Source organism: Emys orbicularis, chromosome 2 (assembly GCF_028017835.1).
Source record: "Emys orbicularis isolate rEmyOrb1 chromosome 2, rEmyOrb1.hap1, whole genome shotgun sequence".
Classification (NCBI taxonomy): domain Eukaryota; kingdom Metazoa; phylum Chordata; order Testudines; family Emydidae; genus Emys; species Emys orbicularis.
Genome location: NC_088684.1, coordinates 220,598,093 through 220,621,332, shown reverse-complemented (window position 1 = coordinate 220,621,332; position 23,240 = coordinate 220,598,093). Strand labels below are relative to the sequence as shown.

Here is a 23,240-nt window from a genome sequence, read left to right as displayed (position 1 = left end):
CTCACTTCTTCAGATGCAAGAAGTGAGGTTCTTACCCACGAAAGCTTATGCTCCCAATACTTCTGTTAGTCTTAAAGGTGCCACAGGACCCTCTGTTGCTCTCTATGCAGTGTAACAAAACACAGAGTACATAGATCTGGTTTAATGTATATCCTCATCATACACAAACACGCTTCAGAAGTCATAACCCAATCCTGCAAACATGGCTAAGTGCAGGGTTTGCTACCGTGACTAACTGCAGTTATAAGCATCAGCCATCCATTAAACTAACCATCATTGCTGGTGTTTTCCATTTGTGTTAAACAGAACTTGGACTAAAATGAGAGGCTTATTGTTTTTAAGTTATCTTTGGTTATATGGTATTGCTTAGATACAATTACAACTGAAGATATTTACAACACTGGGGAATCTAGATTCTTTACCTCTGATGACTCGAGCCTTCCCTCTTATTAGAAGGCTTACTGAAATAGGCTGTATCTAAGTATATCAAAACATCACATACTTCCGGTATGATAAACATACAATATAGATTTTTCCTTTTAAAAATCTGACTACCAACATAATGTATCCAATGGTAAAAGGGGGAAGGGAGAATCCTGGTAATGGGATATTTTTCAGAACAAGATCTGAAGCCCACCTCTCTCTCCGTACACTTCAGAGCCTGAACTCCAGCCCAAGCCACAACTTCCAAGCACTGTCTACACAGCTATTGTGAACGCACTAGTCTGAGCCCCGCAAGCCCAAGCCTGTGGACCCAAGCTGGCAAGCTCACTCCGAAATGCTGTGCCTACATCCTCTATAGGATGCCAAGCAGGTTAGGGAAGGAGCAGCTCACTCAGTCCATCCTTACTATCTCTTCAGTCATTGCCTCAACCCCTGTTCTTCCTCCTCCTACCTTCCATCTAATTTGAGAACAGCTCCTCTGCTCCACCACCCCGTCCTGAATAAGGCTCAGATTTAGAGCTGGATGTAGGGCAGCTTTGAACATTCAATAACAGGGTGTGTTTTGATTGGTTTAGTAGATGTTCTCTCTTTATTAAAACGGGCTACAGCTCACAAAAATATCATACCTTTATTTACTTCTAGTAAATTCAGCCCTATGTGAAGTTCTAACATACCAGAGTTATCCCAAAGTAAGTGGTTATTTATCCAAAACCAAGTGCCTACCCACATGACAAGATTAAAGAAGTTGCAATTCTGAATTTTTTTTTAGTTCTCTGCAGAAGCACTTTGAAGTGAAGTGTGATCAAACACAGTATAAAAATAAAATGGCATTTATTATTCAGTTTTATGAAATAGTTACTGCATCTAACTTATCTTTCATATAGTTCTGCTCTTATAATCATCTTACTTATATTATTCCTTTGGGAGATTACTGAAGATGAAATTTTAGTAACCTATAAAATTTCACCACACAAGAGAGAAGACTTGTCAAAATGTCATATCAGATCAAGACTGCCACTGATAAAGATTAACAAATTAACAAAAAGGGACTGAACATTTTTTTTACTTGACTAAAGTAGAGTTTATCTGAACTGTCTGTGACTATGGTACATATTTAGATTAATCAAAACTCAAAAAAAGGCACCATGCATATGCTTTGTGCATACCTGACATAAATGCCATACTTGGGACATATTTTTAAGTTAAGATAACATACTGCAAATTCCTCGAGGTCAGGGCAGAGGGCTGGGGGTGTGTGGAGGTGCAGGGCAGAAGGCTGGGTGTGGGGGGTGCAGGGCAGAGGGCTGGGGTGCTCGGCTCGTGGGGGTGCTCCCTGCCCTGAGCGGCTCATGGCAGGGGGCTGGAAGGGATATGCCCTGTTCCACCCCTTCCCCAAGGCCCGTCCCTACCTCTCTCTGCCTGCTCTATGGAGCAACGAGGACGCTGCTGCTCGGCTCTGCTCCGCTCCCCCTCCCCCTCTCAAGGGCCATCGCCGGCAGGGAGAGGGAGGGGGAGGAGGAGGGGCCGGAATGCACCACGCTGTGGGAAGAAACGGGGGAGGGGGGAAGCTTGGTTGCCGCAGGACCAAGCTTCTGCCTCCTGCCTCCACAGGGGACAGCGGTGGGCGGGGCGGCTGAGTGGGCTGGGGGCTGGGGGCCGGGACCCCCCCCCCCCCACCGCTCTCCCCTGTGGAGGCAGGAGGCAGAAGCTTGGTCCTGCGGCAGCCAAGCTTCCCTCCTCCCCCGCTTCTTCCCCCAGCATGGTGCTTTCCGGCCCCTCCTCCTCCTCCTCTCACCGGGCAGGCAGCGTGCCACTCAAAATCGGCTCGCGTGCCGTGTTTGGCACGTGTGCCGTAGGTTGCCGACCCCGTACTAAATTATCCAAACCAGGGGCGGCGGGACTACCCACGTTACAGCGCGGCTGCGGCAGCACTGTGACGTGGGATGTGTAGTCACGCTTTATCGCCGGGGGAGAGCTCTCCCGGCAATAAAAAAATAACCACCCCAATGAGAGATGTTAGCTTTATCGCCGGGAGCACTGTCTATACCGGCGCTTTTCAGTGCTAAAACTTTTGTCGCTCAGGGGGGTGTTTTTTCACACCCCTGAATGACTGACGTTTTAGCGCTGAAAGTGGCAGTGTAGACACAGCCTAAAGCAGCTTCCTGCCCACCCGCTCCACACTCTCCAGGAAGCAGCCGGCACGTCCCTGCCGGCCCCAGGGAGGGGGTGGGCGGTCTCCATGCGCTGCCCCTTCCCCGAGTGCCAAGTCACTGCAAGAGGGGTGTGCGGGTCATTTTCGGGAGCTGACACCGCACGAGGTAAACGCCGACCCTCTGACCCCCCTCCTGCACCCCAACCCCCTGCCCCAGCCCAGAGCCCACACCCAGTACCCAAACTCCCTCCCAGAGCCTTAGGCCAGGGGGGAGAGGGGCAGGACTTGGACGTCTTTTGGGCACCACCAAAAATTATCCAAACCTGCCGCCTCTGACCCAAACCATACATTTTGCACACATCCCCATCTAAATACTCTTCCTTGCCTTATTCTACTTACCATATGGGGTTCTGATGGAGCCACAATACAAACTACTACAACTAGAGACTAAAATACGGTGCCTATGACTGAGTGACACTTTCTTACCAACAGATCAAGGGACAGAGAGGAAATATGGATTTTAAGTTGGCACTCACTAACATTCACAAGCCTTGTGAATAGGAAAGGAAGTGATTTATCTTGACTTTAGTAAGGCTTTTGATACTGTCTCACATGACCTTCTCAAACAAACTAGGAAAATACACCTAGATGGAGCTACTATAAGGTGGGTGCATAACTGGCTGGAAAACCATTCCCAGAAAGTAGTTATCAGTGGTTCACAGTCAAGCTGGAAGGACATATTGAGCGGGGTCCCACAGGGATCACTTTTGGATCCGGTTCTGTTCAATATCTTCATCAATGATTTAGATAATGGCATAGAAAGTACACTTATAAAGTTTGCGGACAATATCAAGCCGGGAGGGGTTGCAAGTGCTTTGGAGGATACGATTATAATTCAAAATGATCTGGACAAACAGGAGAGATGGTCTGAAGTAAATAGGATGAAATTCAATAAGGACAAATGCAAAGTACTCCACTTGGGAGGGAACAATCAGTTGCACAAATACAAAATGAGAAACGACTGCCTAGGAAGGAGTACTGCAGAAAGGCATCTGGGGGTGATAGTAAATCACAAGCTAAATATGAGTCAACACTATAACACTGTTGCAAAAAAAGCAAACATAATTTTGGGATGTATTAGCAGGAGTGTTGTAAGTAAGACACGAGAAGTAATTATTTCACTCTACTCCACACTGATTAGGCCTCAACTGGAGTATTGTGCCCAGTTCTGAGTGCCACATTTCAGGAAAGATGTGGACAAACAAAGATATGGAGAAAGTCCAGAGAAGAGCAACAAAAATGACTAAAAGTCTAGAAAACAGGACATATGAGGAAAAATTGAAAAAATTGGGTTTGTTTAGTCTGGAGAAGATAAGACTGGGGGGGGGGGGGGAGAACACGATAACAGTTTTCAAGTACATAAAAGGTTGTTACAAGGAAACGGGAGAAAAATTGTTCTCCTTAACCTCTGAGTTAAGGTTGGACATTAGAAAAAAATTCCTGTCAGGGTAGTTAAGCAATGGAATAAATTGTCTAGGGAGTTTGTGGAATCTCCTCATTGGAGATTTTTAATGAGCATCTGTCAGGGATGGTCTAGATAATACTTAATCCTGCCATGAGTGCAGGGGACTGGACTAGGTGACCTCTTGAGGTCCCGTCCAGTCCTACAATTCTATGATTAAAATAAATAGATAGCTAATTTAATACCTGTTTCTTAGAGAGTTTTCGGTCATTGATTTATTGCTGTATGTTCAGTCTCCTTCCAGTTGTGGAAGGGTTGGTTATATCTATAGGCAGCCCTTTTTCTATTATTCTGTGTTTTTAATTTATGGGATTGTGAAACAGAGACCCATTGGGTCCTCTTATTAGGACTGAGAAACACACTACACCTAACATATTGCTGTCACAGTATTTCTCTATAAATCACGTCAAGTGAGATATCAAATGAAAACCAGTGAGACATTGATCATTATCATCATTGTGAAATGTATGTATTAACACTGTAGGAAGACTTATGGATACTTCCTGATATTATGTTGTAAAGTCTAACAAGGCAGAATGGGCAAAGAGGTCTTCTGCTATTCAACTATCTCTGTCTCTAATGTAAGTTAACCATTGCGAAGCCACTTCACACTTGCAAGTGAAGTAAACAGGAAAAACAAGTTAAAAAGGGGGGTGTAAAGGCAGCATGGCACTGGCACCCAGGAACAAGCAGCATGGGAGGACAGTCTTATCTGAGGGTACTCTTCAAAAGGATACATTTCAAAGGTTTGCTGGACTACAAGAATCCCCTTTGGTTATCCATTTCACTGACGAACACCCTTTAATACAGAGGGAGGTGGTTCATGAAAAATCTGGATCCTGATTTGATTGAAAATCAGCAAGCTCTGCAAAAGGACTTTGAGGGTGAGAAACTCTCTCAAAGGAGTGTAGCTTGTCAAAGTTACGATGAGTCTTTTAGAAGCATATTACACTTTTGTTTTATCTGTAAGCATGTTTCCTTTCTGAATACTTACTTGAATCTGTGAATCTCTTTCTGTTAATAAACCTGTATTTGTTCTCACTATAAATAAATTACAGTGCGATGCTGTTAGAAAGGACCTGATCTTGAGTTGTAACCTTCCAGTGATATGTAAGTCTCTTTGGAGACAGAGGACTTGGTAATTACTATGAGTATCTAGTGATAGGGGCTGGGCACTATAGGGAGCACTAAAGGATGGCAGAGCTGAGATTGTTTGGGTGGCTAACAGACTGGGGTGACAGGGAACTGACACCCAGTTTAGCACCAGCAAGTCTCTCTCTTGCTGAGATAGGGGAAAGTATCTGAGGACTAGTGGTACTTAAGTGGAGCTAGCCTGCATCCATAATGCAGAGTGGTCATGTTAGCAGCTGACTGAGTTGTTCTAACTCAAGTTTTAGCCTGCACCCCCTGATGGACCAGCTATCTCGAGTTAAATCACCACCACACTTGATGATGAGTTTGGGGCAACACCCGAGTTAAAGCTTGTCATCACTGCAAAGTTAAGAGGACAAGTCTCATTGAGCTTCAATGGGACTCATGTCTCTTAAGTTAGTACTTTTGAAAATCCCAGCCTCAGCTGTGTACCCCAAACAAAACTTACTGTAGATATTGATTAGTACTAACTTCATACATATGAAGTTTGTCATGCCATTCCTCTATTTCTATGCCTGTTCTGCTCTTGTGAGCACTCTGCAGGGGACTGAAATTAACAAGCATCATACTGTGAATTACAATTTTGGTGTGGTGTTTAAAAGGAAAATGTACATCTGTTATTGCTTTTCCTTTCCTTAAACCAGAACTGCATCATGCAAAATTGAATGATCCTTACAGAGCAATTTAAAATAGATTGTATGACATTTGCAAAGCAAACCTACTAGCAATACTGTAACTGAACAACACACCATAGTATCATGTTCTAACTTCTATATTCCCTAAACCAGGCCTGCACAACATGCAGCCCAGGGGCCGCATGCGGCCCACGTGGGCTCACTGTGCGGCTCGCGGGGGGAGAGTAGGTGGGCTCACTGTGCGGCTCGCGGGGGGAGAGTAGGCAAACAGCGGGTGAGGGACGGGGGCTGAGGAGGCAAGCAGGCGGGCAGTGGCGGGGGGTGAGTAGGCGAGCCGGGGGGCTGAGGAGGTGAGCAGGGGGGCAGTGGCGGGGGGGGGCAGGTGAGCCGGCGGCTGAGGAGGTGAGCGGGCAGGCAGTGGCAGGTGAGCCAGCGGCGGGGGAGGGGAGCTGAGGAGGCGAGTGGGCAGGCAGTGGGTGGGGGAGGCAGGTGAGCCAGCGGCCGGGGTGGGGGGCTGAGGAGGCGAGCGGCGAGTTGGTGGCTGACCTGTTCTACTGATCTGGTCTGGCTCCCATCCCCTCTCCAAGGGTTGCAGCTGACTGGAGGTGCCTGCCTTCCATGCCTTCCTCATTCACACCTCATTCATTCAACAGGGCAATTGATTACAAAGTGGGGGGAAGATCTTATTCTACTTCTAGCAAAAAAACAGTTTTCTTTTACCTTAATTATACTACCTTAGGGGCCCGCTATAACATATTAGCGAGGTTCAATACCGCTGTTTCGGTGGGGCGGCGCTAGGGAAGGAGGGTTTGTTTCCGCGGGGCGGGCGGCGCTGGGGGGGGTTGTTTCGGGGGGGCTGGGCAGCATTGGGGGGGTGTTTTGGCAGCGCTGGGGGGGTTGTTTCAGGGGGCTGGATGGCACTGGGGAGAGGTTCGGCAGCGCTGGGGGGGTGGTTCGGCCCTCAGCTGTTTTCTTTGGAGTAATATGGCCCTCACTGCTTTACGAGTTGTGCAGGCCTGCCCTAAACAAATGTTTCCTGAAGTCTGGTCCACAAACCAGCAGCTATCTATGGAGTGTCTGCTAGCCACATGGTGCTACTCTCCTCTATGTTTCCAGCTGCTAAACTGCACTCAAAAGAAACTAAAGTAAAATTAGGAAAACATGTAATGTACTTTCCCATGTAAGCAATTGCTGCAGATGCCAGGAGGGTGTTATTTGATCAGCAACAAAGGGGAGGTAGTCCACACTATAATGAACAGGAAAGGGAGGTGGGTCCACGAGACAATAACTCTGTTAAGATGAGCTTTGAACAGTTTGAGAGCCCCCTTCCCTAAACTGTGTGTTCTCCTAGAAAAATAAGCAATTTCCTTATTTTATCTGAATTATAAATAAGTCTATGTCTTCAGACATGAATATTCATGTATTACTGCTGGGAGCCAAGCAGTCTCTCTGTTTCTTTCTGAATTTTTAATATTAATCTGTATTTTAGATACGATCCTCCATGGTCTGTTTACTAATATTATTGTATGTTTAAAATGCAATGGACACCCAGTTCCCCTTAAATCAAAATTTTAATCTAGAAAATGCACTTGTTTTTCTCCTGTAAGTTACTTATTTTATGTAGCTCAGTTTCAATTTTACATTTTCATGAATCAAGAGGGGAGGTTTTTTTAAAAATAGAGTATTTGAACAAGATCAGGATTTATCCACTTGAGGTGGCAAATAAAAAAAGCCTACTTTTCTAAAAAGAAATGTAAAATCAAATAATTGAAAACTTAGTATTTAAAGCTAGGAAAGGATCAGTAAAGATGCTGGGAAACTGCCCACTATTAACAACTGGAATGAGATTACCGACTCACTTCACAAAGGGTATCCTTCCACTAGAACCTTTAACTAAAGTTAGCTGACTGCTAATTAACTCGGGTTAGCCAACACATTTGTACACCCTAGTCTTGGCACTTCACAAATATTTGTTCCACAACACAAATGGTTTACATTAGGTAGAGGGTAGACAGACAAACTTTTGTGGAGTGTCCAGACTAATGTGTACAAACGTGTTAGATAACTCAAGTTAATTAGCAATCAATTAACTCAAGTTTGAAAAACTAGTGTAGACAAACCCACAGATCCAAACTATTAACTTGAGCCATAGACAGACCAGATTTGAACCAGTGGCAGAGGCTGGACTCCATATATCATTATCTATCCTCCAAATCAAGTCCCCTCTTTGTAAAAGAAGAAAAATTACATATTATCCCTCAATATTCACTTTACATCTTTCAAGAATTCCATACTTCAATTTGTAAAATGTTAGCAAGCTCAACTTTTTCTTATCTAACTTTGGAAGCAAACAAGACCACCAATTATTCTTTGAAACCAAACAATTTTCAGTGATTTATACTACCACATTGATATGCTGCCTTATCACACAGTATAATCATTTTCATACCCAAGTCTATGTATGGACTAACTTCCCAGCTACTTTCCTAACCTATTAAACCTTTATTATTCCAGCTGTTTAGTAACACGCTTCAGACCTCTGAAGTGCCATACATTAACCAAAAGATATGAAGCAATCACAATATCTTCCTATGTTTATTCCCTTTGGAAATCCCTAAATTCCACTGTCTAGTCAATCTACCTCCCTCTCAACACTTACTCATGCTACTTTATCTTAAAGCTGAAATGTAGGCAGAATAGACACCACTAGCGTGTGTTATTTATGAAAGGCTTTGAGAGAAATGTAAAAAAATGCTATACAAATAGAAGTTGACTGCTGTTATTAATGGATTAATTTTTCATGTTATCCTGTTCTTCACTTACTCCAGTTATATCCAACAATGCTATTTCTTTCCCATTATTATTTACCTTAGAATTACCTTCCGTGTGGTGTTTGGCACAGGATCGGAGCTGAGTCACCCAGTATTGTTTTTCCTTTGCATCAGCAGCTAGAACAGAAACAAAAAAGTGCAAGAATTGTGCATAAGCCAATTGACATTACAGAAAAGGGAATGTTTCCAGCACTTGATAACAGTTTAAAAGTACCTTACCTAAGTGAAATTAAGTCTATTTATTGCATGAGGCCTTGTAAAAGTGCACCAGGCTAAACCAATTTAGTTAAATCAGTAACATTTTCTCAGAGACAAAGCCTAAGCCTCAACCTAAGAAGATACCGTGTGACTGAAGAAAGAAGAAAAACAACTAGTTTTCCACAGCTAATTCATCCATATGATGCAGTAAAAACTCTTATTTATTAAAATACAGTTACTTTGTGAATTAGATCATAGAATCATAGAATATCAAGGTTGGAAGGGACCTCAGGAGGTCATCTAGTCCAACCCCCTGCTCAAAGCAGGACCAATTCCCAACTAAATCATCAAGATTTTTTTTTAAATTTGCTCCCAAATAAAGATTACCCCAAATAATCAATTTAACTATTTTTACTTTGCAATGGAAAAGATGGAGTAAGAAATATTTAATTAAATAATTAGTTTAATATATTATTTTGGCAGGTGCTTTTGGGACCTTAAAAAGTTGCCTTTTTTCCTCCTTCTTCATGGTATATAAAGGAAGCCTAAAAAAATAAAAATTGGTGATTTTTTGTGCTTTGATTGTTTTTTTTTAAAGAGGGTTTTTATTATACTAGAAAGTTGTGCCACTTTAAACTATCCCAGTACAACCCACCCGTAGTGTGGATGCAGTTATATCTGTGTAAAGGTTCTTTATATTGGTACAGCTATTCCCATATGGGAAGGGGAATACATGTACTGAAAGAAACCGCCTTTACACCAGTATAATTATCCACACTAGGGTCTGCAACAGTATAACTATTTGGGTAAAAAGTAAAATAAATAAATTGTATCCCTAACCAAAAGTTAGACCAGTAAGACTTTCAAGTTTAGATCCAGCCTTAGATATATCAAGAATGTAAAGTTGGTTTTGTGTAGTAGATTGTATAATTTCCTACGGCAATGTACAAAATTGCAGGTTATTTTTCCACTGTATTGTCTAGCATGCAGTAAGGTAGCCATAATCAACATAACTTCAACTTGATTTTTTGTCATAATTGTGAAAGAAGGTAAAGACGAAAAAAGTTACAAGAATGGGAGGAAAGGCTAGTCTTGTATAAGCATGTTTAAGAAGTAGCTAGTAGATTACTATACCTCTCAGTTTATATATCTCTCCATTAGCAAAGTATACTACCAACATGTGTGGCACTTCGTCACTGAGAGAGATTATAGCTCCAGCTAAAGACAGGGCTCCTCGTGGCTTCTGGTTTTTACTTTGTTCATTCACAAAATACTGCAGAATCCCAGTCTCAAAATCCAGCACAAAGTACCTGTTCAAAGAAACCACAATTATATAGTTTTTCTTTCAAAGAATTTTTCACGCCGCTACTGAAAAGCAAACATGGGTCAAATTTAATTTAAATTTCACAGAAATGTTAAACAAGGAGGAAAACATTTTTTGTTATATAGTATCCTGTACACTTGAGGATAAATGTATCAAAACAATACCTTTATTTCAGTTTGGTGATAATACAGAAGAGTCCAGGTTCAATGAATGGACATGGGAAAAGGTGTTTCTAATTGAACGTGATCTTTAAAGAAAGTCACCCCCCCTCCACTCATACAGATTTCACTGAAACATCCCAAATGTGGTGCCCTGTCAAATATATCTATGTGCCAAAAATGGAAAGCTAGGTGAGTATGGCATTTTATGCCTGTCACTTCTGGGTTTGTGACAAGCCCCTGTGCCTGGCAAGGCACTTACTACTTTTATGACATCATCTGTCCAGATACCCAGAGACACCTCTGCAGCCACTTGAGTCCACTTGCACTGTATGCGAAAGGGTGGGCCTTATTTGCCTAATTATATATGCAAATATGACCCCCTCATTTCTCTCAATACTTTTTTAAAAAGGAAATATGCAAATACTTTTGTACAGGGTTGAGCAGAACACAAGATATTACAAAATATAATCAGAAGGGAAAATATCACATAAGTCCCATTATGGCTGGGATTTTCAAAGCTGGTCTAAGGGATATAGACATCCAGTTCCCATTAGAAATTAAAGTAGGAAGTACAGAAACCAGCCTGTAGGATTGCAGTTGGTGGGGGCTTAGGGAGGGGAATCTTCAAGTCAGCAAATCTATCACTTTGCCAATAAAATTCCAATAGCAGGGGGAAACCCATCCATCCAGATATTCAAATAACTAATAGTAGGCAGATGTCAGTCCCAGTGAAAATCCATCTGGATAACAGTCACTGATTCAGAGAGCCATCAAGATATAAAGGATGAAAGCAAAGTCTTATGTGACCAAATGAAAAGAGAGTTTGCTTAAAGCAGTACTACCTGAGGTAAGCACTTTATTTGAAGCTTACATGTTAAGATTGGTGAAACAGTCAACTATTGATGGGGAAGTCACACAATACTCCAAAAGTATAGTCCACTAAATTTGATAAACATCTAGTTACAAAAAGTCCTTACTTTAGTTTGTGTTTTTCACCCTCTCTCTCCCCTCCCCACCCAGCTTTGAGAGAAGCCTTTGAGAGAACAGAGGAATGACTTGTGTAGCAAACCGATGGAGAGTACATTTACAGGAGATATGTGCAAAATCACAGTAACACCTCCCATTAAACTTACAGTAGAAGTTGCCTAGCTCAGTATGAAGAGAACTGACATTTTAATCAATAGTAGTTTATAGATCAACAACATTGCACTTCACCTCAGAATTTGAAATTGCAGCACCTTACATCCTCACCACTTAGTTCTTTGCCTCCCTAACCTATTAGACAACCCCACTTCGATCTGCACACATCCACACATGGATTATATCGGCCAATGCATAATAAATCCATTGCTAAGATTACAGTATTTGCCACATAAATGGGGACAAATTTATTGCTACTTGTACAGATGAGATGATTAAGTAGCTAATTCATATTTATTTTAAATGTAAAATGAAAATGCTTCCACTTTAGCCATCTCAAACTGAGTTACTCTAGCCCAACACTCAAGAACTGGAAGCACAAAGCATTTCTACTAATCCATCTTAGAACTGTAGAAATCTTGATGCATATAAATCCATCTTTAAATCATGTACACTGAACCAAGTCTTCAATAATGTATAACCTTTGCCAAAGTAGTTGAAAATTCTGTCCTATTTCGGGAAAAATGGTCTATTAAACACAGCAGATAAGACAGAAGATCTTACGCAGATGCAGGTAGCCTCTTATAGCACCTAATAACATGTGGGTAATGACACTAAAGTAAGCATTTGGCAGGGCATTATTTGTTGTTGTCCTTCTGGATCAAACATTTAATATGGGAACAGAGAACAAAGTTTCATATTGCTATGCACAGATTCACGTCAGTTGCAAAGTGCTGTTAGTGATTTACAGTTCTGCAGCTCTTGTCTGTAAAACTGCAACTTGCCTTCAAAACAAAATAATAACCTGGGTGTCATCTTTGACTCAGCCCTATCTCTGGACCCACACATCCAGACTGTCTCCAAATCTTGCCACTGCTTCCTACACATTATTTCCAGCATTGCCCTGTCTGTCTAGGCTTTCGAAGTTCTTGTCCAAGTCTTTATCTCACATTTCAACTAACAAACTTCACCTCTCTGGCACAATTGCTGCAGTCTCAGGCTGGTCAAGTCCACTCAAAGCTGCTGGTAGGACAATCTTCCCGACTCGTTCTAACCGCTTTGCTCCCCACTTTGCATGCCTCTACACTCTCCCTTGCATCAAACACAAGGATCTTGTCCTCACCTTTAAGGTCCTTCATACTTTAAACCTACTCTTCCAAAACATTTTTACTTTAACAGAGAAAAAGTGAGGTTAATGGTGCAATGAAGACACCAACCTCAATCACCCACTTCCTCTGACACATGCCTCTATGCTTTTTGCTATGGGAAAAACTGCCCATCACAAAATTGGTAGAACCACTACTTTCACCTCCCTTCAAATCCCTCTGCTTACAAAAAAAAACTTAACTACTGAGATAATGACTAGGGAGGTGATGAGCTGAATCCCCACACAACCACCACTATTTGGCTGTTTCATCTCTCTGTCACATCTGGTCATAAACTTACAATTCTGAGCTCTCAGGGGCAAATATTGTCTGTGTGTTACTTGTTTGTATGACTGATATCTATGCACAATGGGATACTCATCTCTGACTAGGGCCCCCAACTGCTACAATATTAAAATAAAATAACTGATAAATATGTTAAATCTAGCAAAGAACACTATTTAATAGCCTACTGAATTCAGTGGACCAGGAAAAGAAGGGGGGGGGGAAACAGAATACTATTAGCGAGGGCTTTGATCTGACATTTTAATCCATTTGTGCCTGTAAGGTAGTGACCAAGCATTCTACCATTTTCACAAGCCAAATACAGTTTTACAAACTTAATGTTACCAGCTCACCTATTTATAGTAAAATATTAATATTTAGGCTGGACTTTCCAAAGGAGCCCATGCAAATTAAGTGCCAAACTTTGACTGAAATTCAATAACAGCTGGGGATTTTAACTCACACAGGCTCCTTTGGAAAGCCCAGCCACAACCTTGACATTTTTGTATTGCATCTCTATAGATAAAGGTCATACAGGGGTTTGGAACATGCAACTCTCCATACTGTATAACTTCCACCCCATTTAGTCAAGTATAGAGTTTTGTGTATCTCTTCCCTCAAATTGGCTTAACACTTATTCCAAAGCAACAGCCAGAAATTTCAAGTTATTTTAAATAAATCAGTAATTTTTATCTTTCAGTAAGAAAAAAAACACAACACGGCAAAAATAAGCAGTATAAATCATATCCTGTTTGGACAAGAGCTTTCATGGGGTAAAGTTTGCAGTAGGCATCTTGAGATACAGGGAGACCATCAGACTGAAATTTAGTCAATTTCAAAAGGAAAGATAAAATTACTTGCATGTATTATACTAGTCCATAAGTCTCCCTGTCAATCTCTGTGATTTTGCATCCTGTTTTCCTACTTTTAAAACATTTTTCCCTCTTTCTTGTTGTGTGAAAATTTTACAGAAATGAGAGAGCTGACTCACCAACTATATAGGAAACGACATGAAAAGGGTAATAAAAATACACTGTAAAATCCACAAAGTAAACAAAACTGAAAGGTTAAAGAAAGTATTTTCTCTAATCTTTGTCCAGTATAGTAATTTTAGGAATTTACCTGTTAAATAAGCAGGGTACAAAAAAGTTTCTAAATCATCTTGATCTGAGTGCATCTGTCCAGCAGTCCAACTGACAGTCTCTTTCAGTTTGTTTTCATGACATCACTTATTTATCTAATTAAATAAATTGTTCTCATGAAAGCCATCCTGGGCTTGAGATCTTATTTACATTGTTTCCATCCCTTCGATGTTCAGCTGTGAACACACTTACCACCATTTTAGACAGGTCATCCTTTTGGTCAGCGTATAGTACATTTCGCATTTTACGCCACCTTTGAGAAAGGTTATTATCGTCTCCCCTTTCCCACACAAATTACCATTATACCTAATTCAGGAAAGATCCATAATTCAACAAACACTCTTTCCATTTCTTTCTAATCAACATGTAATTTTTGAAAGTGTTCCTGTAAACCAGGATAAGAAATGTGTAAGACAAAACATTCCCTGTGCATATACAACTTCAGATAACACCAATCAGAAAGTTTTCATTTGTCTGGCATCTACTTTGGTATTAGGGTGATGTCTACCCTACAAGCACTACAGAGGCAGCAACACCACTTTAGCCCTGTAGTGTAGACACTACTGCGACAGAAATGATTTTTCCATCACTGTAGTAAACCCACCTCCTTGAGAGACGGTAGCTAGGTCAACAGAAGAATTCTATTGACCTAAATACATCTATGGGGGCGTTAGGTCAATCTAACTATGTCACAGAAGGCATGAAATTTGTCACAGCCCTGAGTGGTGTAGCTAGGTTGAACTAAGTTTTAGGTGTAGATCTGGCCTACCTTTTAAGAGCTGGGACCTTGTCTTAGCTACCTGTAAAATATCTAAACACACTTTTGGTACTATACAATTAAATAGTAACATTTTAGGGCATTTTATTTAAAGTAAATAAAAGTTGCTGCTGTTGGTCTATGCCAATCTTAATTATTTTTCAGTGTTCTATCTCCTTCATTTCTACCATGTGGATCAAGGAAAAAGAATGCAATTCTCTATAGAAACATAATAACAACCACAATTTATATTGGACAGCCAAGTTTAGGTGAATGGAATAGCATGCCAATACAATTTAGGCAGTGCTGTTGCTCTCTGACCCAGGAATAGGCCAAAGGATGAAAAGGGTCTGGGACTTACTCTAGTCTCACACTCTGACCCGGACTGTGGCATAGAAATACTGCTTATAAAGGTCCCACACAGTGTTAGCTCCTATGGTAACATCAACTGGTGCTCCACTTCCCTCTTTAACTTAAACCAGGGGTTCTCAAACTGGGGGTCGGGAGCCCTCAGGGGGTCACGAGGTTATTACATGGGGAGTCGTGAGCTGTCAGCCTCCATCCCAAACCCCGCTTTGCCTCCAGCATTTATAATAGTGTTAAATATATTAAAAAGTGTTTTTAATTTATAAGGGGGGGGTGTCACACTCAGAGGCTTGCTATGTGACAGGGGTCACCAGTACTAAACTTTGAGAACCACTGACTTAAACACATACATCAGAGGTATTGCAGATGTGGGAGCTACATGAAATTGAACGCAACACTCCCACGGCATAAGCAGGAAGAGAAGAGAGAGATTAGAAGGTGCCCTAAAAGGTTTTGAAGGAGAAGCCATGAATAACGGAGATGGAGAGAGGGATTAAACAATGATGAAGGGAGAAGAACAAGACTACTAAGAGAATATGGCAAGAGAAGACACAGAGGAAAGGAAGATGGAGGGAATCCATTCTTCCAAAACCAATGTCTTGCCAGTTACAAACAGGAGGCTTTGCCTTAAGACGACCCACTTCAGGCATCAGCAAAGTGCAGGAGGAACAGGGAAGGATTAGATTTCTACCTTCCACAAGGAAAAACAAAATGAATATACAAAACAGTGGAGAAGAAGAGAGGGAATGGACATCTATCACATACATTTTTGGAAATTGTTATAAAAGAAAAGAAAAATGTACAGGGGAAATCTCCCCTTTGAGTTCTGGAAGTCATTTATTCAGAATATTACAAACTATACAAAGAGAATTCTGGTGCCAACTTGTTTACATCTATTTAATCTTCAGATCTTTTTCTCCCTTTACATTTTATTGTCATTCCTTTCACACAATATACATTTATCCAACAATGATACATGACTCTAGATTTCTATATTTAGTTTTAAAGATCAATACTTATGAAAATTTTACCATATCCTTCAGAAACTGTCCTGGTGGGGATAATAGGGAAAATTACATAATACTAAACACTTACAATAGAAAGACACACACAGGACACATTAACTTAACAATAGCACCATTAACCGATGTCTCCCAATTGACAACACGGTCATATAGAATGGATTGTGTTATGAATGTTCATTAAAAAGAGTGACTAAAAGCAAGTTAAAATGTTATTGCTTTGGCACTGGTAAAGCTGATTAAGCACCACTCTAAGCAGAAAAGTGAAGTTATATAACAAATATCCCAATAATTGTTTATATTTGATGTATCTTGGTCCTATATGAATTAATTCAATCTGTTTTCATGATCAAAATGATTGGTCATCTAAACCTACATTACATAATGCATAAGAGGTAAAGCCAGTGTACATTACTACTGTTAGATATGATAGGATATGTTGCTGTTCAAACATTAAAATTGTCACCATCCATAACTGTTTAACAAGTGTTTGTTTGAGTACATCAGCCAGGTCCAAAACAGACACATTACTGATGCTATAAACAACAATATTACACACTCTGCCCTCCTTAATGAAAAAAAAATTATTGCTGATTGTTTTCTGACATTTCTAGTAAAAAACAAAGTAAATTAATCAGAAGCTTGATTTTTTATAAAAGTAATTCATGATCTCATCAATACCACTGAATCATTACAATTAACTTATTAATTTACCTACCATATTCCAAACTCTTCTGCTTTACCTTAGAAAAATCTCCGAAATGTACTTATTTAACAACTGATCCTCTCCACTCACTCTAATACGCTTGACTTCTATCTGTTGCATACATTCATCTTAACCGTAATCAAAGCAAACAAACACCATACAATATGAAATATGGCCATATTTCATTCTATTGTCTGGGGAAAAGCAAAGAATTAAAAAAGGTTCAGTCATTCAAACTACAGCCAATTCTTTCATATGCATTTTGTGGACTTATTACTATGAGAATTTACTGCTGTAGACACAGGAGGATTTACATATTTATATTCTTCAATTAAAAGATTTAATTGGAAAAATGTTTTTAGATTTTATGGCTTATTAGGAGAGTTATGCCCAGGTTTTATACAATGTCTAACTGAACTACATTACTTGGGTATCTTCAGTCTAAGTCATTTTTCTTGCCGGGGGCAAATGCATTGACATACAAGTCTTGGATCATTGCAGTTTTCCAGTCTGCCAAATATTTAACCCATCGGAATAGCAGAGTTATACAATATTGGCATCTGTGATAGAAATGGGCAATTTATTAATTACTTCAATAATCTCAAAATAATTAATACACTTTTTATCATTTGGTGTCCTCCTAACTCATTTACTATTTCTGAACAGAGGCAATACATTACCCAGTGCTACAACAGGAAAACGGCAGCTCTGAATTTTTCAGTGGCTTTCTTCTCGATTGATGTTCTGTTGATTCCTCCACCCAACTTCTCTTCATTTAAAATCTGTTCTTCAGATAAGTGTTTTCCCAAGTCACTGACAAAATATACTGCAGAATACTCTCTCTTTTAATTTTGCTTTACCAGAAAAGTGAAATTTGTTCAGACTACTAATGTCTCTTGTTTTGGTGCAACACAGCCAAGCCTTCACTCAGTAATTATAGATCATCCATAATAGAATTGCACACTCCAGCATTTGCCAGACAAGTTTGGTAAGTAGTAACTCTCACATGTCTACTAAGACTGTCACATTGTCCTAGTTTATTGTTCAAGACAACCTGTACACTACGCTAGAACTTCAGAATTCAATTAGTTAAAAATCCATGTGTATATTTTTCTGACCAAGACGTCACTTTCACAAGAAAGGCTGGGGGAAATCAGATTTCTTTTATTTATTTATTTAAAAAAAAAAAAAAAAAAAAAAAAAAAAAAAAAGAGTATTATATGCTTGGTCTACATTTAAAAGTTACACCAGTAGAGCTATGTCAGTTGGGTGTGATTTTTTTTTTTATATCACCATAGCTATGCTGGTATAAAGCCCTAGTATAAACGCAATTATATCAGCAAAGAAGTCCTTTTGCTGGTACAGCTTATTTCTCTTGGGGAACTGGTATAAACTATATCAGCAAAAGAATTTTTTTTTTAAATCAGTTTAAGCCATGCCTATGCTAGGAGTATTTGCTGGTATAGCTATACCAGCAAACCCTTTCTAACGTAGATAAGACCACAGAATCAGTGACACACAACATAGAACACCTCTTCAGATTTACTTTTTTGTGTAGAGACCTGTAATGATGCGCACTCGCTCTCGTGAGCATCCCCTTGGCCGAGTGCACCCGCCTGCACTCACTCTCTCTCAGTTTGTCCCTGCGCTGGGATAGAGCAGTGCCCCAGGGCTCCCTCCCTGGAGACAATGTTTTTGCCCTCTTGGGCTTCCTGGATACAGCTCTCCAACTGGGACACTATAGCTCAATTCCCCCTCTGGGGTGCCTCACTGTCCAGGCCACATCCCACCTGTGGCTAATAGGGGGAGGGAGGGTCCTGGGCCGGCCCACTACTCTGGGTCCCAGTCCAGGGACCCTGTAGATAGCAACCTCTGCTGTGTCCCTTATGTTGCACGACTTCTCGAATTCCCTGGGCCACTTCCCCGCAGCCCCACACCGTCTTCGCCCCTACCGCAAGGCCTTGTCCTAATGGAGTCTCAACAACCAGCTCAGAGCTCCTTCTCGCTCTCCCCGGCTTCTGGCAGTGCTGTCCTGTCCAGGGTTCTGCAGCTGCGTCAGCCAGCCACACACGATCCACACTCCTCAGCTCCAGCAAGGAACTGAACCCCCTCTGGCCCTGCAGCTCTTCTTACACTAGGCTGCTGGGCCATGGGCAGCAGGTGAACCACGGGCTTGGGGAGGCTAGCCTGGAGCTGGCCCACCCCTTCTGCCCAGGGCCCCCCACCTCCTGCCCCGTTCTCCCACCGGAGCCCAGAGGGGCCCCTCCCCAGCCCCAGAGCACCCAGCGCGCAGGCAGCTGAGCATGGCCCCCGCATCCCAGCCCGGAGCGCTGGGTGGGCGGGCAGCACAGCCCCCAGGCCTGGAGCACCTGGTGGCGCAAGCTCTGGCTCCAGCCAGCCCAGGACAAGGGCACCAGATCCCTCCCAAAAGTGCGGGGCGGGGTCCCTCACCAGAGTCCTTGCCCGTGTCCCAGGCCCACCACCCAGGGCAGGTGGAGGGACCCAGGCTCCCCACAGCTGCCCACGCAGCTCTCCCTGACCAGGGTCCAGCCGGGGGAATGAGAGGGGGGCTCAGAGTCGCAGCCCAGCCATGAGGAGAGCCGGGCGAAAGCTGTGGGGAGCCACGGTGGACCCTCTACCTGCCTGTGGTGCGGGGGGGCCCAAGCAGCCCCCGGCCCATGTCCCCAGCTGCCTGGGGCAGGTGGAGGGTCCGCGACTCCACGGTTCCTCACACCTGCCTGTGCAGCTCTTACCATGGACAGGCTGTGGCTCTGAGGCCTCCCCCCGAGCCAGAGCTGGGTCGAGGAGAGCCAGGCAGGCAGCTGTGGGGAGCCGGCATGGAGGCACAGACCTTCCTTCTGCTCCGGGCGGCCAGGGAGTGGGGACACAGGCTGGGGGCTACGCCCCAGGCAGGTGAAGGGTCCACTGCGGCTCCCCAAAGCTGCCGAGCTTCCCGGCCAGGCTCCACACTGGCCTGGCCAGGGGTTGGAGTGGTGGGACCTCAGGGGGAAGAGGAGAGGAATGGGGTGGGGTCTGCCCCGATGAAAAGTGTACGGGCCAGGCCCGTCCACTTTCAAAAAGTGGGGGGCTATGGCTATGGCCCCTTGTCCCCCCGGTTCCAGTGCCACTGGCCCAGGCCCCGGCCAAGAGCCACAGCAGAGCACAGCGGGAAGAAGAGGGAGCCTGGGGGTGGAGTGTGGGCGGGGCCACAGAGGCAACTTGAGTAGGTTGAGCCTTCCCCTGCCTTTGATACTCGCCACCCATGTGCTGGGCCCTGATTGGTTGTGTCCCACACAGCCACTCTAGACACCTTGGAGGACCCTCTCCACTGCCCTTTTTTGTTATAAGACCCCAATTTAAACTTTGAAAATACAGGTTTTACATAACTTAAGAACAATATCTAGAGTCACACACTTCATTGCTTACGTAAGTAAAGCCGTACACTCAACCGGCCCCCTTGCCCTCTACTCCAGCTAGTCATCCCACCCTCAGAATTGAGGGACCCAACTGGGAGAAGAGGGTGAGGCAGCTGCCTAAGAGGGAGACTGACCAAACACAGAGGTGCAAGAGGCTTCATTTCCATTGAAATCAGGCCCAATCAGTGTTGCAAACAGAGGAAGCTCTCTAGCCCTCTAATCTTAAGCCCCAGCCTGAGATCACTGCCTCATCCCTGTATCCAGCGTGACTCTGTTCCCTGGCCACAGGCCTCTGTGACGTCACTGGCTCACCCCTGAACCCGGAACCTATATAATCATAGCCACTACGTTAGTGGAAATCAGGTTTTTCCTGTTTTAACCAATATCAATACAGTTCTGCCCACGGATACCCAGAACATTCCCTGACACTTCTGAATTGATTGAATGTGGTCTTCAGAACTTCTTATGATATAGACAGACAAATGACATACAGCTGAGTGTAAGGCCTCACTTCACTTAACCAAAAACACTTCCATGGAAAATTCTTTAAAATTCCAGTGGAAACAATTGTTTTTAAACAGATTTTGTGCTAGACTAGGTTGCCAGGTGTCCGGTTTTCGGCTGAAACGCCCAGGTGAAAAGGGACCCTGGCAGCTCCGGTCAGCACCACTGACTGGGCTGTTAAAAGTCTGGTTGGCGATGCAGCGGGGCTCGGGCAGGCTCCTTGGCTCCACATGGCTCCCAGAAGCCGCAGCATGTCCCCCCTCTGGCTCCGCACGCTGCCCCTGACCCAAGCACTGGCTCTGGAGCTCCCATTAGCCGGAAACCATGGTCAATGGGAGCTGCGGGGGCAGCACCTGCGGACAGGGCAGCGGGCAGAGCCGCCTGACTGCGCCTCCACGTAGGAGCTGGGGGGGGGGGGGGGGACATGCAGCTGCTTCCGGGAGCTACCTGAGGTAAGTGCCATCCAGAGCCTGCACCCCTGACCAGCTCTGATCCCCTTCCCGCCCTCCAAACCCCTCGGTCCCAACCCAGAGCCCTCTCCTGCACCCCAACCCCCTCTGCCCCAGCCCCAGCCCAGAGCCCTCATCCCTACCCCGCACCCCAACCCCCTGCCCCAGCCTGAAGCCCCTTCCCACACACTGAACTCCTCATTTCTGGCCCCACCCTGGAGCCCACATCCCCACTCGCACCCCAATCCCCTGCCCCGTGAAAATGAGCGAGTGAGTGAGGGTGGGAAGAGTGAGCGACAGGGGGGAGAATGAGCGATGGGGGAGGAGGTGAGTTGGGGGGCCTCGGAGAAGGGGCGGGGCAGGGGCAGGGCTTTGGAGGAGGGGTGGGGCAGGGCAAGGGTGTTCGGGTTTTGTGCAAGTAGAAAGTTGACAACCCTAGCTAGAACAAGTAAACCTGAAAGTACAGTAGACTAGAAGTGGATTATAAACAAGTGAAACCGACTAGTCTAGTCTATTTTCACTGCCAAATTATTTGCTTCTTGTAGTTCACTTAAAGAGCATTGTAAAATTTAGATTTTTTTCAGTTCTTTTAATAAATCTGTGGTGTTATTAGTTAACAGATAAGGACATTTACTTTTTAAAAGTATGATATTGAACATGACAAATCCACTAAATCAATGAGGGTAGATATATCTTCACTCACAATTAGCTAAGTTACACCTTCGCTCACAATAGCAATTTTCAGACCAGCTGCTGGCCATATGTATTATTGAAACCTGTGAAAATATCACGAAAGGCATTATAGTCAGTGTCATCAGAAGTCTGCAATGCTGGTTGCCCTTGGGAAGTAAGAGAAAATTGGTTGCAATACTTTCCCTTTGGCCATTAAATGCAAGCAGCATAGCTGGAATACAGAACAGCTTGCTGCCAAACTCAAGTGGCAAGGAAGCCTGCAACAGATCAAGTCTATTCTTTTCTGTACCAAAAACAACATAGTATGAATTGAAGACATTACCAAGATATTCAGTCTTTCACAAAAGCGTAATGAAAGTGTCACTTTCCACAACAACATCCATAAGATTTGACAGGCTTGGTATACAGACTTCACATCTAAAATTGCCTCACAACAAACCACCTGATGAACCAAGGACTCACACTCCAACTTCATTTCTCCAAAATTTCTCCAAAATACAGTTTAGGTGACAGCTTAAAGAAACACACACACACCTCATCTCTAAGAAGTCAAATTCTAGACACTTTGAATGGAGATTAGAATCTGGCTTCATCACTGTAACTTTGGATAAACTCCACTATAGCCACCTTCTTAGATTGCAAGCATCTCAGGACAGGGGGCATGTTTTTCTGTTTGCACAAAGCACCTGGCCGTTTTCTGATTAGGGCCTTCTGGAGCTACTGCAACACAAATAAAAGGAGGGGGAGGAATTATTCTACATTTACAACAATGTCACTGATCATGATCTACCCCGCTAATTCTACCAAATATTTAAGCAGTTATAGCTGGCTGAACTTTAAAAAAAATGCAATGGGTTTTCACTCCCAATTTGGCAGAGCTGTCACATGCACAGTACATGACTAGCTTTCATTGCATTTTTTAAATCTCAAGTTCATGGGCCTCAGAGACTCATGGAATACATGGGTAGTGGGATACATGAGTTTTTCCATCATGCTGCTGATTCAAAACCAGCCCAGGTTGGTAGTGATCAAAAGTTACTACCCTTTGTACTTTTGAGTTGTCTATGTGAAATGAGTTAGTGAGTTCAGTCCAGTTCAGAGTAGGCAGGGACCTATATCAGGAAACTACCATCACAACTATCACTTGTCATCCTTGTTGGCAACCTTAGAGGCAAAGACTGGATCTGATGCAAAAA

The 23,240-nt window shown here is 43.1% G+C and overlaps 1 protein-coding gene across 1 annotated transcript in view; it reads right to left on the bottom strand.

Moving 5' to 3' along the window:
• OSBPL10 (oxysterol binding protein like 10) overlaps positions 1 to 23,240 on the bottom strand; it is a 182,827-nt gene that overhangs the window by 118,667 nt on the left and 40,920 nt on the right. Inside the window, exons 2-3 of the mRNA XM_065400039.1 lie at positions 10,069 to 10,244; positions 8,774 to 8,853 (exon numbers count right to left, since the gene is read on the bottom strand). Coding sequence (XP_065256111.1) covers positions 8,774 to 8,853; positions 10,069 to 10,244 — 256 coding nt within the window. The remainder of the gene's footprint in view (positions 1 to 8,773; positions 8,854 to 10,068; positions 10,245 to 23,240) is intronic.